At 38.3% G+C, this 16,709-nt stretch overlaps 1 protein-coding gene across 3 annotated transcripts in view; it reads left to right on the forward strand.

The window, feature by feature from the left end:
• The window catches only part of efcab7 (EF-hand calcium binding domain 7), a 123,192-nt gene that overhangs the window by 97,301 nt on the left and 9,182 nt on the right, over positions 1–16,709 (forward strand). For all 3 annotated transcript variants that reach the window (XM_069938322.1, XM_069938323.1, XM_069938321.1), the window contains 3 exons: positions 3,524–3,672; positions 5,223–5,432; positions 7,805–7,912. In XM_069938322.1, the coding sequence (XP_069794423.1) occupies positions 3,524–3,672; positions 5,223–5,432; positions 7,805–7,912 (467 nt within the window). The remainder of the gene's footprint in view (positions 1–3,523; positions 3,673–5,222; positions 5,433–7,804; positions 7,913–16,709) is intronic.

The following is a 16,709-nucleotide window of genomic DNA, read 5'->3' on the forward strand; positions in this document are numbered from 1 at the left end:
CCTTTAGCTGCCAAGACAAAACTTTATGCACTTTCTCTCCCAATTCATAATATTTTTGCTTCGATCTCATTATGTTTGTTTTCCATTTTGTATGTTTGTATTTTATTTATTAAAGTTTGGTATTTATCATTTGAGCCAGATTTTTGATATTCTTTCTCTTCTGCCGTAATTTCTTTTTCCAGATCATTAATTTCTGCCATATGTTTTATCTTGACATTTTTAGTAAATGATATTATCTACCCCCTCAAGTAGGCCTTTAGTGTGTCCCATATCAGGAAATTGTTAGTAGATGGGCAGTTGGTTTCGCAAAATGCATTAATTTGTTCCCTTATATACGTACAGAAGTCTTCCCTTTTCAACAGCATAGAATTAAGTAATTGATGCCTTTTTTTTCCAGCATCATTATCGTCAATGCCAAAGGTGCATGGTCAAATGACAATCTGGCTAAATACTCTGATTCGACCATCCTACATTCCAACTGTGCCGACATTATGAAATAATCAATTCTGGTGAAAAAATCATGGGGTTTTGAGTAAAAAGAGTAGGTCTCTAGCTTGGGGATGTAACCATATCCAGGCATATATTAGGTTTAGATCCTTCATATATGCTAGTGTGGCTTTTGATGCCTTAGTTTTTGTTGCTGGCTGCCTGGATTTATCCAATATAGGATCTAAATAAAAATTGAAATCTCCAATTAAAACATTGTTTTGTCTCCAGCTAGTTTAAGAAAGACCCTTTGTATAAATAGTTCCTCGTCTGTGTTTGGTGCATAAAGGTTAAGTGACCAAGCCTCTGAGTAGATCTGACAGTGTGCTATTATATATCACCCATTCGGATCCACTACTACCTTCTTCACCACCACTGGAACATTTTTATTTATTAAAATGGCTATTCCCCCCCTCGCTTTGGAATTATTTGCAGATGATATTACTTTCCCACCCAATTTCTTTTTAGTTTGATATGTTCATACTTTAACAGATGTATTTCTTGTATAAACGCTATATCTGTCCGTAATATTTTGAGGTGTGCGAAAGCTTGCTTTCTTTTGATATTTCCATTCAATCCATTTTTATTAATACTCTTGAATTTTAATACTTTATTCATTGATATCTGTGTTTGTGCTTACCTGTCTCTAGAAGCCCACATATGTTCTTCTACAGCCATGTGCATGCCTCATTTCAAGTATTTCTTTCCTTTGCACTGGCAGTCCCACTGAAACAAAAAGACAAAGAAGAAAAAAACAAAAAAAAACACAAATCCCCTCTTTATATATACTAATTTTTCTCTCTTCTATTTTGGCACCAATAGCTAATCCCTTGGCTCCATTGTACCTCTCCAAGCTTGGTCCACCTGCCACTCTCTTTGAATCTTTTACCCTTCTATTTGGTTTTCTTTCCCACTCCTCATTATATATATTTACATTATTTATATCAACTGTCCTTGTCTCCTCCTATTGTTATTACATCCCTTAACTTATGTGCTATATTGCTTTGTTATCCATCTTTACATGATACAAAAACTGTCAAGAAAAAAGATATCTCATTATTTTCCTTATCCCTAATGTCCTTTATCCCTTAGTCTATTTTCCTTGCTCTTCCATCTCCCCCTTGTGTCTTCCTTTCATTTTCCATGCCTGCTCCATTGCCTTTCGGGAATCTTTTAAATATTTTTCTTTCACCTCCTGGCATGTCAATTCATTATGTTGCTGGGTACAATAGAGTATATTCAATTTTTTTTTTGTACGTAGAATTATTTTAATGGCATTAAATTCTTTCTTTTTCTTGACCAATGCTGCACTCAAATAGGGAAAAAGCTGATCCTCGCCCCTTCGTCTATCAATGGCCCAGATACTCCCTGGCCATGAGGAGTATCATCTCTTTGTCTTGATATTTATGCAGTCTTATCAGTACCGGATGTAGGCGTTGATTTGGCCCTTGTTGGGGACCAGAGGTTTGGTGGGCCTCTCAATTACAATAGGCTCGTCGCGTCCGATTAGTCCCAGGATCTCTGGGATCCATTTCCAAAAAAAAACTACCGATTGTTGTCCTTCCACCCCTTTCCTTAGTCTCACAATCTTTACATTCTGTCGCCTGTTATAATTTTCTAATGAATCCAGTTTCTCCAGCAATGTCTCTCTTTCAACTTTCCAGGCATGTGTATTGTTTTCAATTTTCTCCAGGCTGTCTTCCACATCCTCCATTTTGTCTTCAATGGCTGCCATGTGGTTGGTTAGAGTGGCGAGTGCAGTCTTCACTTCCTTCATTCCTTCCATTAAATTTTGGACCCTCGTCTCAATCTTAATAGCCAACAATTGTATGACACCCATCATATCACCAATTGTCACCACTGGTCTGCCACTTGCGAGCCCTGGCCCATCTGCCATCATGTTGGGCTCTTCCTGCATCCGTCTCTCCCATGTAGCAACTTCGACAGCATTTGTCTCTACCCATCAGTCTCCTCCGTTTCCAGGAGGGACTGCTCTGTTCTTCTTACCCATGCTGTGATAATCTTTGGGCTTTGTTTACTCTCCATTGTTTTTCAGTCAATTTATAGGATTATATTGTGGAGCTCTTGTGGGGTCCATCTGTTCAGCTCCTCTGCATCACATGACTCCCCTCTCTTCCTATCAGAAAGGACATGTAAAACACTCGATGCAGGCGAAAGGCAATAAACATTGTGAAGGACTCCACACACCCCCTCATGTTAACTGTTCTCCCTTCTGCCATCTGGTAGGAGATATTGCAGCCCTTATGTCCAGATTGGGCAACAGTTATTTCCCCAAAGCCATCAGACTCCTGAACTCTTAGAACATTTGTGGATAGGGTACCATGGGCTGTTACTGTATATGTCTTAATAATTTAATATTTTAATGTGTTTAACTATTCTAACTTGTATTTATGTAAATATGCTCTGAGGATGGTATGAACGATAAATAAAGGTGACTTGACGAGGATGATCTAGATGTAATGGATGTGATCGAAGTGGGATAAGCTTTTCCGATTGCTTCCTCGTTCATTATTTTCATGTCCAACAAGAAAGAAAGAATTATGTTGTACTTTTCATGATCTTATGATTGTCCAAATCATTTTTAAGCCAATTAAATTATTTTTTGAAGCTTATGTATTGCTGCAAGAAGTACAGCAGCTAATTTGCAAAGGGCAAGAATGCACAGACAATGGTGATGAAATTACATAGTAATGCGCTGAGAATGGAAATGCTAAGACAATTTCCATGGGACCAGAGAAGTCTAAGATAATTTTCAATATAAATTTTGTTTCAAGCTCCTGAAGAAAAATGAACCGCTATCATTGCCACCTCTACTCTTCAAATCACCTGCGAATGATTTTGGGCTCTATCAGCTGTGGTTAAAAGCTGGATTGTCACATGTTCCTTACACCATTGGTAAAATGTTTAAATTACTAGCTGAAAGTTGCATCGCAACTGACTGAGATGAATGTCCTTTACAAACCTTACAGGGTATGATTAAATGGGCATTAACTTCATACTTCCCCATTCTGCACAGAAACCTTTGACACAAAGAAGAACCAACTAACACGGCAAGGTTTCATGGAATTGAACTTGATGGAAGCCAATGATCGGGGAGGTGACCCAGGAGATCTCTGGGTAACACTTGAATCAATGGGATACAACAGAGCATTGGAAATGCAAGAGGTATGTATGCTTATTTTGACTAATAGCAATGTTGCTAAAAACTTGAAGGAAGAGAAAAATGCAAATTTACAAGATTTCTCATGCTTTCAGTTGTATACATTTTGTAATTTTTTAATTCAGGTGTTGCTAGGTTTATTTACTTTGAGGGGGAACTTCTTTACTCAGAGAGTGGTAGCCATGTGGAATGAGCTTCCGGGAGAAATAGTGGCGGCGGAGTCAATTGTATTATTTAAGAAAAGGTTGGACAGGTATATGGATGAGAAGAAGATGGAGGGTTATGGGCATTGTGCAGGGAGGTGGGACTAGAGAGGGGTGTTTGGTTCGGTGCGGACGAGAAGGGCCTAATGGCCTGTTTCCGTGCTGTAAATTGTTATGTTATGTTATGTTAATTAGAAAACTTTTACACTTAAAATGTAATTTGGTTCATGATGCAAATATACTGCTAAAGAGTCATTGACCTGAAATCTTATTTTTTTGTTGTTTCTCCCTGGATGCTACCTGAACTGCAAAGTATTTGTAGAATTTTCCTTTCCTCTGCGGTACCTTGTGTTTGCACAATGTGCTGGCTAACCTTCCTTAATTCAACTTTTCAGTGTAGAGCAAATAATTAAGAGTGGACATATTTATGTCGAGTCATATGGAACTGGAAAAGTATATTGCATAATTGTCTTTCTAGTTCACTGAGAATTCCAATACATTTTGCTTAAATGTTCACGTTCATAGTTTGTAACTGGTATCATCACCCTCTTTGGAAATGAATGCTAATTGCAATCCAATCCTTCAAATTGCATTCTTCACCAAGTTCTTCACCTCACCTTTTAGTGGCTGTGCCTTCACCCAATTAATGATTCTCTTCATCAGCAGTTGACCATTCCTCCTTTCTGCTGTTCTTTAAAATGTACATCTAACCAAGCTTTTGGTTAGCCTTCTTTGCATTTCTTCCTTTGGGTCATTTTCAATTTCTGTAATGTCATTAAGATGGAAAGGGTGCAGAAAACATTCAGAACGATGTTATCAGATCTGAAAGGCTTGAGTTATAGAGGAGACTTGATAGGCTGGGGCTCATTTCCCCGGAGTGGATGAGTGGTGACCTGATAGAGGTATTTAAAATCTTGAGGGGCATAGATGAGATGAATGGTCATAGTTTTTTTTTCCTCAGGAAAGGGGAATCTAAAATTTGAAAGCATTAGTTTAAGTAAATATGGAAAAGATTTAAAAGGGACTTGAGGGGTAATTTTAGAGAGTATTAAGTATGCGGAATATGCTGCCAGAAGGAAGTGATAGCAGAGGGTACAATTACAATATTTAAAATACATTTAGACAGATTCATGGATAAGAAAAGTTTAGAAGGATATAGATCAAACTTGGGACTAGCTCAGATATATAACGACCTTCATGCTTGAGTTTGGCCAAAGAGCCTCTTTCTGATCTGTTGAGCTCTATGACTTCCAGATGCTTGCTGCTATTAAAAACATCATAAAATGCAAATCATATATTTACTTTAGTATATTGTCTAATTTCTTATTGAAACTTGTATTTTGTGTATACAGGCTTGTCCATTTATGGTTGATATCTATGCAGAAAATAGTAAACTTAAGCTGACACCAATCAGCCTAGAAGTGGGTGGAAGCCTCCTGAATTCAATTATCTGCAAAATCGTCACAAGTAAAGGAGAAGCAAAAACCATTAAGGGTTACAATGCGATAGTGATTTACAATTACAAGACTGAAACACTAATCACTTCAGTTATTGAAAATAAAGTATGTATTATCATTTTATTCATCTAAGTTTACTTTTCTAAAAGTTTCTAGCATCTGCACATTTTAACACTGTTCAATTCAGACTCTTTTAAGCAGTGGTTTTCAAATTTTTCTTTCTACTCAGATACCACTGTAAGTCTTTGGCTTGGCTTCGCGGACGAAGATTTATGGAGGGGGTAAAAAGTCCACGTCAGCTGCAGGCTCGTTTGTGGCTGACAAGTCCGATGCGGGACAGGCAGACACGGTTACAGCGGTTGCAGGGGAAAATTGGTTGGTTGGGGTTGGGTGTTGGGTTTTTCCTCCTTTGCCTTTTGTCAGTGAGGTGGGCTCTGCGGTCTTCTTCAAAGGAGGTTGCTGCCCGCCAAACTGTGAGGCGCCAAGATGCACGGTTTGAGGCGTTATCAGCCCACTGGCGGTGGTCAATGTGGCAGGCACCAAGAGATTTCTTTAGGCAGTCCTTGTATCTTTTCTTTGGTGCACCTCTGTCACGGTGGCCAGTGGAGAGCTCGCCATATAACACGATCTTGGGAAGGCGATGGTCCTCCATTCTGGAGACGTGACCCATCCAGCGCAGCTGGATCTTCAGCAGCGTGGACTCGATGCTGTCGACCTCTGCCATCTCGAGTACTTCGACGTTAGGGATGAAAGCGCTCCACTGTAAGTAATCCCTTACTAATTACAAAGCACCTATGGCGTAGGGATTACTTACGGTGGTATGTGAGTGGAAAGATGAGGTTTGAAAACCACTGCTTTAAAGCTACCGTAAATACGCGTAAAAGTCAAATTTTTAAAGACCATTTTTTAAATATTAAATTTATGGACAAACTATTACACACACATTACTTTTGACTGTGGAAAGTACTTGCATCGTTCGAGACATAGGGTGTTCTGATGGGCAGGTGGGTGGTCGTGATCAGGTGGTAAGTCCATGTTTGAGGTGTCAGGAGATGGGCAAGCGGCTAGGGCTGAGGCATGAGTCCCTTTTGGAGGCATTGGGAGTACCAAAAATAGGTGGATCGAATTTTCCATGCGATATATAGAAAATACCAGATTTTGGGACAAAATATAAGGGGTGAGGGGTGTTTGACTTATACATGGTATTGACTTTTACATTAGTATATGTGATATATTTGCTTTTGGAGAACTTAATCCTAAAGCTTGTTTGATGGATGATAAATATCTACCATCATTTGCAGCTTCCTTAGGCAAGACTGCAAAGTATGTTTGGATCTATGGGTTGAAGAATGCTGCATTATATCATCTCACTTGCCAAGTTGATTTTCTCCACCTATAGAAACAGTATCATGAAACAACTGTTGGAATTGAATACAATAAAACCAATGGGTTCTGACAATATCCTCACCATTCCACTCAAGCTTTGTACTTCAGAATGAGCTTTGCTTTGACCAAGCTGTTTCAGTACAGATGCAACTTTGATGTTGTCTCACAAAGCACAAAATTGGTAGGTGAAGGTGAATGTGAAAGGATGTGATGTTGTTGAAAAGAGTGCAGAGGAGATTTATTAGGATGATTCCTGGAATACAAGGTCGAGCATATGAGGAACATTTGGCAGCTCTTGGATTGTATTCATTGGAGTATAGAAGAATGAGAGGGGATCTCAAAGAAACATTTCAAATTTTAAAAGGTTTTGACAGAGTGGATATAGATAGGATGTTCCCCTTGGTGGATGAACCAAGGACAGAGGGCACAGTCTTAAAATTAGAAGTTATCCATTTAACACAGAGATGAGAAAAAACATTTTAGTCAGAGGGTTGTGGATTTGTGGAACTCATTGCTGCATACAGTGGTAGAGGCCCAATCACTGGGAGAGTTGAAGTAGGAGATTGATAAGTATCTAATTGGTTGGGGCATCAGGGGATATGGGAAAAAGGATGGGAATTGGAACTAGGTGTGAGTATAGTTCAGCTTCGGGTAGAGTCACAGAGCAGACTTGTTGAGCATCATGGCCTACTTCTGTTCCTTTATCTTGTGTGATCTTGTGAACAGAGTGATATTCACAGGGAATGATCACTGATTTCATTCCTACTATTTTCATCAAAATATAAATTGAATGTATGGAGACAGAGGCACACAATCACTTGTGACACTAAGGACATGGCCAATTTCCAATGTCTGCTCTTGTGAGCTTCCTCACCAAATTGAGTTCAGTTCTCACAAAGCAGACTAACTCAAGTGTCCTTCCATGTTGTCTCAATAATCAAGAGAGTGATGGAAGATGCTTCTTCCTTCCTTGCTTTAATTGAGTTGATGAGTACCTTAAGCATTTTCTCTCTTTATTTCATAAATCCACATGATTTATTGATATGCAATCTCGGTTCATTTTTGATAACATTCTTTGTATTTTTTTACAGTCTGAAAGTAACATAATCATTCATGTCAACAATGAGAAGAGTAAGAACTGTGTCAGTAGTCGAGGTCTTAGCACCTTTGCAATGGAACTCTCACCACAGACAACCACGGTAGGTTGAATATACACAATTTTGAAGTAAAGCATAAATGTTTCTGCTTCCTTACCCCTGACACAAAATTAAATAACTAGCTCCTCCCCATGCTTCCTTACTCCTGACACAAAATTAAATAACTAGCTCCTCCCCATGCTTCCACATATGTGTATATCCCATTTAGCAATATGCATAGATAATGCTGATAGAGATTTTACTCATGCAGTTTGAAGTATTTTTGCTTTCTAATGGATAGTAAATATAGATTCACCTTTGGTTAATCCTGAATTTACTGACCAAAATCCGTTCAGGAGAAACATCTATAAATATAGGTGGATCGATTATTTCATTTGATATTTGTGTAGACGTTTTAATAAGCTGGCCATGCAATGGTATTAGACCATAAGATATAGGAGAAGAAGCAGGCCACTTTGTCCATCAAGTCTGCTCTGTGACTCTACCCTAAGCTGAACTGTACTCACACCTAGTTTCAATTGCCACCCTTTTCCCCATATCCCCTGATGCCCCAACCAATTAGATACTTATCAATCTCCTGCATAAACTCTCCCATTGATTGGGCCTTCACCACTGTATGTGGCAATGAGTTCCACAAATCCATGACCCTCTGACATCATGGGCTAAGCCATTCTCCCACTCAACCTACTGCCTTCCTTCTCACCATAACCCTCGATACCCTGACTAAACAGATACCTATCAACCTCTGCCTTAAATACACCCCATGACTTTGCCTCCACAGCTGCCTGAGGTAACAAATTCCAGAGGTTCATTGCTATCTGGCTAAATAAATTCCTCCACATCTCTGTTTTAAATGGGTGCCCTTCAATCCTGAAGTCGTGTCCTCTTGTCCTAGACCACCACCATGGGAAACAACTTTATCACATCTACTCTGAGCAGGACTTTCAACATTCAAAAAGTTTCTATAAGGTCCTCCCTCATTCTTCTGAACTCCAAGGAGTACAGTCCAAAGGCTGTCAAATGTTCCTCATTTACTAATCCTTTCATTCCAGGAATCATTCTTGTGAATCTTCTCTGAACTGTCTCCAATGCCAGCACATCCATCCTTAAATAATGAGCACAAAACTATACCTTGAACTCCAAGTGAGGCCTCACTTGTGCCTTATAAAGCCTCAATATCAAATCCCTGCTGTTGTATCCTATTCCTCTGGATAGTGTTAGGTCTGCTTTGTTCATGAATGAGTGAGACAAACACCAGGCTGAGTCGAAATCAGGGTTCTTTGTTCTTTATTACCGGATTGTAACACTTGCGACTAAACATGTTAGTCGGAGAATGCATTCTGCCGTTATCAGCAAAATGGTGATTTTTTATACCCTTGGATATGTGCTTAGAACATCATCATATCATTACTTGTCCAATGACTAAAACTGTTGCTATCCTTTCCCTGCTAGCTTCCTGCCTCTCAATCCATCAATGTCTCTCTTATCTTGTAAGTACAAGGATGCATTTACATCTTGTTACAGCCCTGTACAGGGCAGGGTAACTCCTTACACATTCCCATCTCATGATGTTTTACCTTACAATAGGAATGCCAACATTACATTTTCCTTCTTCACCACCAACTCAAACTGAAGATTGACCTTTAGTGTATCCTTAATGAAGGCTCTCAAGTTCCTTTGCACCTCCAAATTTTGAATTTCTCCCCATCCAAATAATAGTCTCCCTTTTATTCCTTCTATCAAAGTGCATGACCATATACTTTCAAAGATTGTATTTCATTTGCTACTTCTTTGCCCATTCTTCTCATCTAAGTGTCTCTGCAGCCTCTCGGTTTCCGCATTACTACCTGCCCCTCACCTATCTTTGTATCATTTACAAACTTAGCCACTTATTCTGAAATCCAAATCATTATTAAATACAGTAATGTAAAAAGAAGTGGCCCCAACTCCAATCCCTGCAGAACATCACTGGTAACCTGTGGCCAACTAAAATAGAATCCCTTTAATCTCACTCCATGTTTCCTATCGATCAGCCAATGCTCTACCCATGCTAGTATCTTACCCCTAATTCCATGGGCTTGTTAAGCAACTTCATATGCATCATTTTGTCAAAGGCTTTGTTAAAATCCAAATGTATGATAACAACTGCATCTCCTTTGACTCGCCTGCTTGTGGTTTCCTCAAAAATTTGCTGTAGGTCTGTTAGGCAAAGTATTTCACTAAAGAAACCATGCTGACTTTGGCCTATTTTGTCATCCACCTCCAGGTACTCCATAATCTCATCTTTGACAATTGACTCCAACAACGTCCTAACCACCTATGTTAGGCTAACAGGTCTATAATTTCCTTTCTGCTGCCTCCCTTCCTTTTTAAATAGCAGAGTGACCTTTGCAATGTTCCAGTCCTCTGGAATCATGCCTGATTCTTGGAAGATCAATACAAATGCCTCCAAATCTCTTCCAGAAACCGTAGATGCATTCCATCTGATCCTGGATACTTATTTATCCTTGGACAACTCAGCATTCCAAGTTCCTTCTCTCTGGTCATTGTAATTGCAATCATCTCTCTTCCCTGACACCCTTGGAAGTCATGTTAATGTCTTCAACACTGAAGACTAATGTAAAATACTCATTGAGTTCCTCTGCCATCTCCTTTTTTCTTATTACAATTTATCAGCATCATTTTCCATCGCCCTATATCTATTCTCATCTCTTTTTCAAGCCTAATATATTTACAATAGCTTTTTGGTATCCTTTTGATATTATTTTTTTAGCTTCCTTTCAGTTCATCTTTTCCTTCCTAATGACCTTAGTTTCCTTCAGTGACCTTCCTAGTCCTCTCTCTTCTTACTAATTCTTGCTTCCTTATGCTTTTGCTTTTATTTTGGCTTTGACTTTCCTTGTCAGCTGCAGTTGTGTCATTTTTCTATTCAAATATTTCTTCTTTTTTGGAATATACCAGTCCTGCACCTTCCTTATTTCTTGCAGAAACTCCAGCCATTGTTACTCAGCCATCTTCGCTACTAGTGTGCCATTCCAATCAACTTTGGCCATTTCCTCTCTCACGCCTCTGTAGTCCCCTTATTCCACTGGTATACTGACACATCTGATTTTAGTTTCTCTGTCTTGAACTGGAGGGTGAATTCTATCCTATTATTAGCACTGCCTCCTAAGGGTTCCCTTACCTTCAGCAACCTTCATTACACTGATTCATTACACAATGTCCAATCCAGAATTGCCATTACCCTGATTGGCTGACCCACAGCTGTTCTAAGAAGCCATCCAGTTGGCATTCTATAAATTTCTTCTCTTGGGATCCTGCACCAACTTGGTTTTCTGAATTAACTCCCTGTATATTGAAATCCCACATGACTATTGTAATATTGCCCTTTTTGCATGCCTTCTTTATCTCCCTCTGTAGTTAAGCCATCACATCCTGGCTACTCTTTGAAGGCCAATATTCAATTCTCATCAGAGGCTTTTTACCCCCTACAGTTTCTTAATTAAACTCGCAGAGATTTTATATCTTCTGTTTCAATGTCTCCTCTCTCTAAATATTTACAGTAATTCCATTTTAACCTGTCTTTCTGATATACTGTGTATGCATGGATATTAATTCTTAGCTGTGATCTTTTTTCAGCCACAACTTGTACTCTGGCTTTTAAATAGGAGACCTTCAGTACTGTATTCATCACCTTTTCAATTTTGTTTCAAAGTACCACAAGTTAAATCCTTAATCATACACTTGTAATTTTCCCTGTTGGCTGCCCATTCTTCCTCACAATCTTGTTGCACAGTGCATCTATTTGTATATCTTCAATCCAATTCACTGCCTCTCATTCTGGTTCCCATCCCCCTGCCAAACTAGTTTAAGCCCTCCCCAGTAGCTCTAGCAAATTTGCCTGCCAGGATATTGGTTCCTCTTATTCAGGTGCATCCTGTCCTTTTTGTACATCTGATCATTACCTTGGAGAAATCCCAATTATCCACAAATCTGAACCCCTGCCCCCTTCACCAACTCTTCAGCCACCATTCATCTGTCATAAATTCATAATCTGGTCCTCACTGGCACATGGCACAAGCAGCAAACTGGAGATTACCACCCTTGAGGTCTGGCTTTTGGCTTCCTTCCTAACTCCCTACATTCCCTCTTAAGGACCTCATTGCTTTTCTTATCTGTGTCATTGGTACCAAAGTGGCTGCTCACTCTCCCACTTGTGAATGCTGTGCCTATGCGGCAACATATATGGGAGCTCAGTCTGGTTCCCCTTTCATATCCCCCATCATTGCAGCTCACCTCTGCTCTCCCTTTTCCTTCTAAGCTGAAAGACCAGACTTTATGCCAGATACCTGACCACTATGACAATATTGACTGATCATTAAAGTTATTTATTTATTCTGAACTATTTTAACCCATTCTGAGGCACGATTAATTTTTTTTGTTTCCCACACAGGTCATTTCTTTATTGTGATTTTAAAAAAATATTACATTCTGTTACCAAAAATACTAAGACTGTTAATGTGTGCAAGGTTGATATTGTCAAATAGATTAATGATAGTGTCTGTAAATATATATCAGGAAAAGAAGGACGTACTTGAGACTTGCAGTGTAGGGAAAGAAAGATGCGAGTTAGCAATGTTTTTAAAACAAATTGACCCTGAAGGATCAAGTACTGAATCTATCTGGTTTTAACTAAGAAATTATAGAAGTGCCATTACATCAATGCATGCATTTTATAGGTTGTTAATTAATGGAAGAGTTCATTTGTGGAGAAATAAAAATGTATTAAAAGTACGGAGCAAAGATCTTGGGGGATACCAAGTGTCCTATCGTAAACATGATAATAATAATAAGTCAAAGACAAAGGTAATAGTTTGGTGTTTCGTTTAGATTTATAGAACACTAATAGGTCCTGGCCCACAAGCCCATGCTGCTCAAATACAGTACACCCATGTGATCAATTAAACTACTAACACTGCATATATTTGCAACGTGGGAAGAAACCCCATGTGGTCATGGGGAGGACATATAACCTGACAGTGCAGACACTGACAGATTTGAACCCAGATCGCTAGTGCTGTAATATTGTTCTAACCATTATGCTAATTGTGCCACCATTAAGAGGATGAATGCATATTCTTCTGAATATTCTTGATCAAGAGAGATGCGAGTTCAGCCTTTGTGTTTACTGATACTTTGGGAGTAGAATATTCCCACTTGCTCATCCAAACCACACACCCCAACCTCACCATCCTCAATTACAATAGCCTCTGACAGAAAGTAAGATCAAGCATTGATAGATGTCAGGCAGAAGAACCAAGCAAAAATGGAAATATTAGGAGGGAACAGAAAAAGGAAATAAAAGGGGAAGAAGGACTGTATGACAGCGGATGAGTAGCTCACATATAAGGAAACTCCAAAGTCTTAATCTATACTTGGAAAAGGCATTAATTAATTAGAGATGTTGTGCAGGTGGTTGTTGGTGGGAGATCCTGTCTGACAAATTGAGTTTATTTGAAGAGGTAAATGAATATCTTGATGAGGGCAATAAGTGGGTAATTTATATAGAGTTCAGTTGGGTCTTTGACAAGGTGCCACATGAAAGATGGGTCCACAAGGTTGGAGCTCATGGGATCTAAGGTAAATTGTCAAATTGGATCCAAAATCTAATCATCTGGAGGTGATTGGAATCTGAAATGCACTTACTGAGAAGGTGGTGGAAGCAGGTAACTCACTCAGCATTTAAGCTGCATCCACATAAACACTTGAATTGTCAAGGTGTAGAAGGCTGCAGATCAAGCACTGGTAAATGGGATTAGAATAGATTGATAATCAGTGGTCAGCATTTAGATACAGTGCATCATAAATCCTGTTTATAAGGTGGTAGATAAATAGAAATTTGGTTTCAAGGGAAGGGTACTCGGAACTAAAAGGATATTACATATCGATACAGGTAGTAGAAGTTCTAAATAGGGTCTTCATATTTGTTTGTTCCAAGGAAATAGCTGAAAAATGGGTAGTTAATAAGTTAAGTTTGCTAAATATTGACTAAAATAGGGCACCGGAACAAAAGAAATACATAGGTTCAAGAATAGGCCATTTGTCCCATTGAGCCTGCACCACCATTCAATAAGATCATGGCCATGGATTCAGCTCCACTTACCTGCATAACCCTTAATTCTCCTACTATTCAAAAATTAAAGAATCATAGAAAATCTCCTTATCTGTCTGAAATGCATTTAATGAGACAACTTCCATTGTGCAAAGAATTGCACAGATTCACTACTCTCTGGGAGAAGGAGTTCCTCTTCTTGTCCTAAATCTACTCCCCTAAATCTTGAAGCCATGATCTCTAGTTTTAGTCTCACCTGCCAGTGGAAAAAATTCTCTACCTCTACCTCTATCTTTTCTATTTCTTGTTTTTATCAGATTTCCCCTTTGTCCTACCAACTCCAATTAGTATAGTCGCAGACTACACAATCACCTCTTCATTTTTGGAATCAATCCAGTTTAAATTCTTTTGCACTGCCAGCAAAGTGAGGAGATCAGAATTGCTTGTAGTACTCCAAGTGCAGTTTCACCAGTACCCTGTACAGTGGCAACAGAATCTCTCTGCTCTTAAATTCAATTAATCCAGCCCTAAATTCAAGAATTTCTCACCAAATAGATGATAGTAAAGAATGTATATTTTTTCTTATTTAAGAATAAAATCCATCTTTACTTTTTGAGTTGCTGGTTAGGTGTAGAGTATGTAGTATTTTCCCTGAATAATTTTTCTTTCTCGTTTAAGCCCCTTTAGTATCAACAATCTCCATATTCACTGCAATGACTAAATGGCAGTCAAGTCGAGAATCTGCCTATTTTTCTTCTGCTTGTTCCAAAACATTGTTGAAATAAGACAATCAATTCTAAATACAATGAATACTTGCCAGCCATTAGGGAAAATTCATCTCACTCAATATCATAAATGCATCTCTTAGAATCATAAAATCATATAGAAAAGAACAAGGCCTTTTAACCCTTTGTGGTTGCCTTGGCTCTTTTAAATACTTTTTTGAAAATTTTATTTTTTAATTTTGTAAAATGCATACAAAACAATTTACATATAAAAAAAAACTATACCCCTATAACCCCCTCCCCCCACCCTCCTCCCACCCCACCCTCTATGTCCCTCTTCCATGACGGAGTGAAATACATATTTTGGGTAATATTTTGGGTACATCGTAAAAAAAACATTTATCTTGTATCTAAACCCATACGCTTCAAATATAAACTCCACATTTTAACAAAAAAAAGATAATTATTTTGTAAGTTATGTTATCTTCTCTAAGTAAATACACAATTTTAGTTCATTGTGCCATCTTTATATATTCAATTCAACATCATTCTTCCACGTAACAACAATACATTTCCTAGCCACCGCTAACCCAAACGTATAAATGCTATTTGGAATTTATCCAGTCAAAAACCTGTCATCAATGTATTTGTGTAACCCAACAGCTCTTTTAAATACAAGTACAATTATGAAGTACAAAGAGACTGCGGATGCCGTTGCCTTTTTGTGAACAACAAACCATTAGTGAAGTCTCTTGAGCACTCTCCAAAGCTTTTGCAAGTGAAGTCTGGGGCTGACATGTCTAGCATGAGTAGAGCACCAGTGCTTTAAATAAGATCTGTTTTAAAGTGTTTTTGTATGTGACCTAGATTAAAACACCTGCCCCAATTTATCTCCCAAAAACGTATCTATAATTTGTCACAGTACAAACTCCTTTCAGACAGCGTGGGATTTGAACCCCAGACCCAATCGCTGGCGCTGTAAAGGCGTTGCGCTAACCGATACAAAAACTGTGCCATTATTGTTCATTTCCTTGACAAATGTTACCTGACCATCTCCAATTAAGCCTGATTCCCTAGCATTTCCCCTGAACTGAGACTTCCTTTTTGTCCTTTGTCTTTTGAGGATTTTATTAAATCTGCTCCTACCACCCTTTACAACAGTACAATCCAGAACACAACTACATGCTAAAAATGTTTTCCCAATCTCCTGTCAGCCTGTTTTATAATTGAATTTAATGTTGTGTTGACCAACTGGAAGAGTAAAAATAGTTTTTTTTTGTGTATCAAAACTCTTCATAATACAGTAAGTACAACTCTGATTATCTGAAATGGTCAGGACCGGGCCTATTTTGGATAAACGATATTTTCGGATAACTGATTATTTTTAAAAAAACAGCCCAATAGCAACAGCAAATCATTTGTAACAGTGTTTAGACAACAAGAAACAAGGGAAGGCTTTTAAAGCATGAAATAATGTTTAATTCTCACCAAAAAACAACGAACAAAATAACATCAAAAACTCAAAATTTTACTCAGAGGTTTTTCCAAAATTCCAAATTTTTTTCAACCTGTAGTGTTAGTTCAGCTCTGAAAATCTTTCGGATAACTGAGGATTTCTGATGGTTTCAGATATCCTCATTTATCCAAAAATTTTCAGAGGCGAAATGACATCATTTTGGCGTCAAATTATCCAAAAAAATTTTTGGAGCCTAACAGATGTCACTTCTGGGTCCAAATTTTTTTTTTTCCCAGATAACTGAGTATTTTGGATAATCAGAATTGTACTGTCCTTCCATTTAATGGTGTCACTCCCATCTCAGCATAAAGGATAGTAATCCTATCATCTTTGGTGTCTCAATTTCTGTGGATTGCTTCTCCTCTAACAAGCTGATTTATTTCTAAGCCCACCATTATGCATTCATAAATTACATTATTTAAACAGTTAATTTTCTCTGAAAATTATTGGTAATTATGATTAGACAATTTAATTTTAACTGAATAT

Source organism: Narcine bancroftii, chromosome 5, assembly GCF_036971445.1.
Source record: "Narcine bancroftii isolate sNarBan1 chromosome 5, sNarBan1.hap1, whole genome shotgun sequence".
NCBI lineage: Eukaryota > Metazoa > Chordata > Chondrichthyes > Torpediniformes > Narcinidae > Narcine > Narcine bancroftii.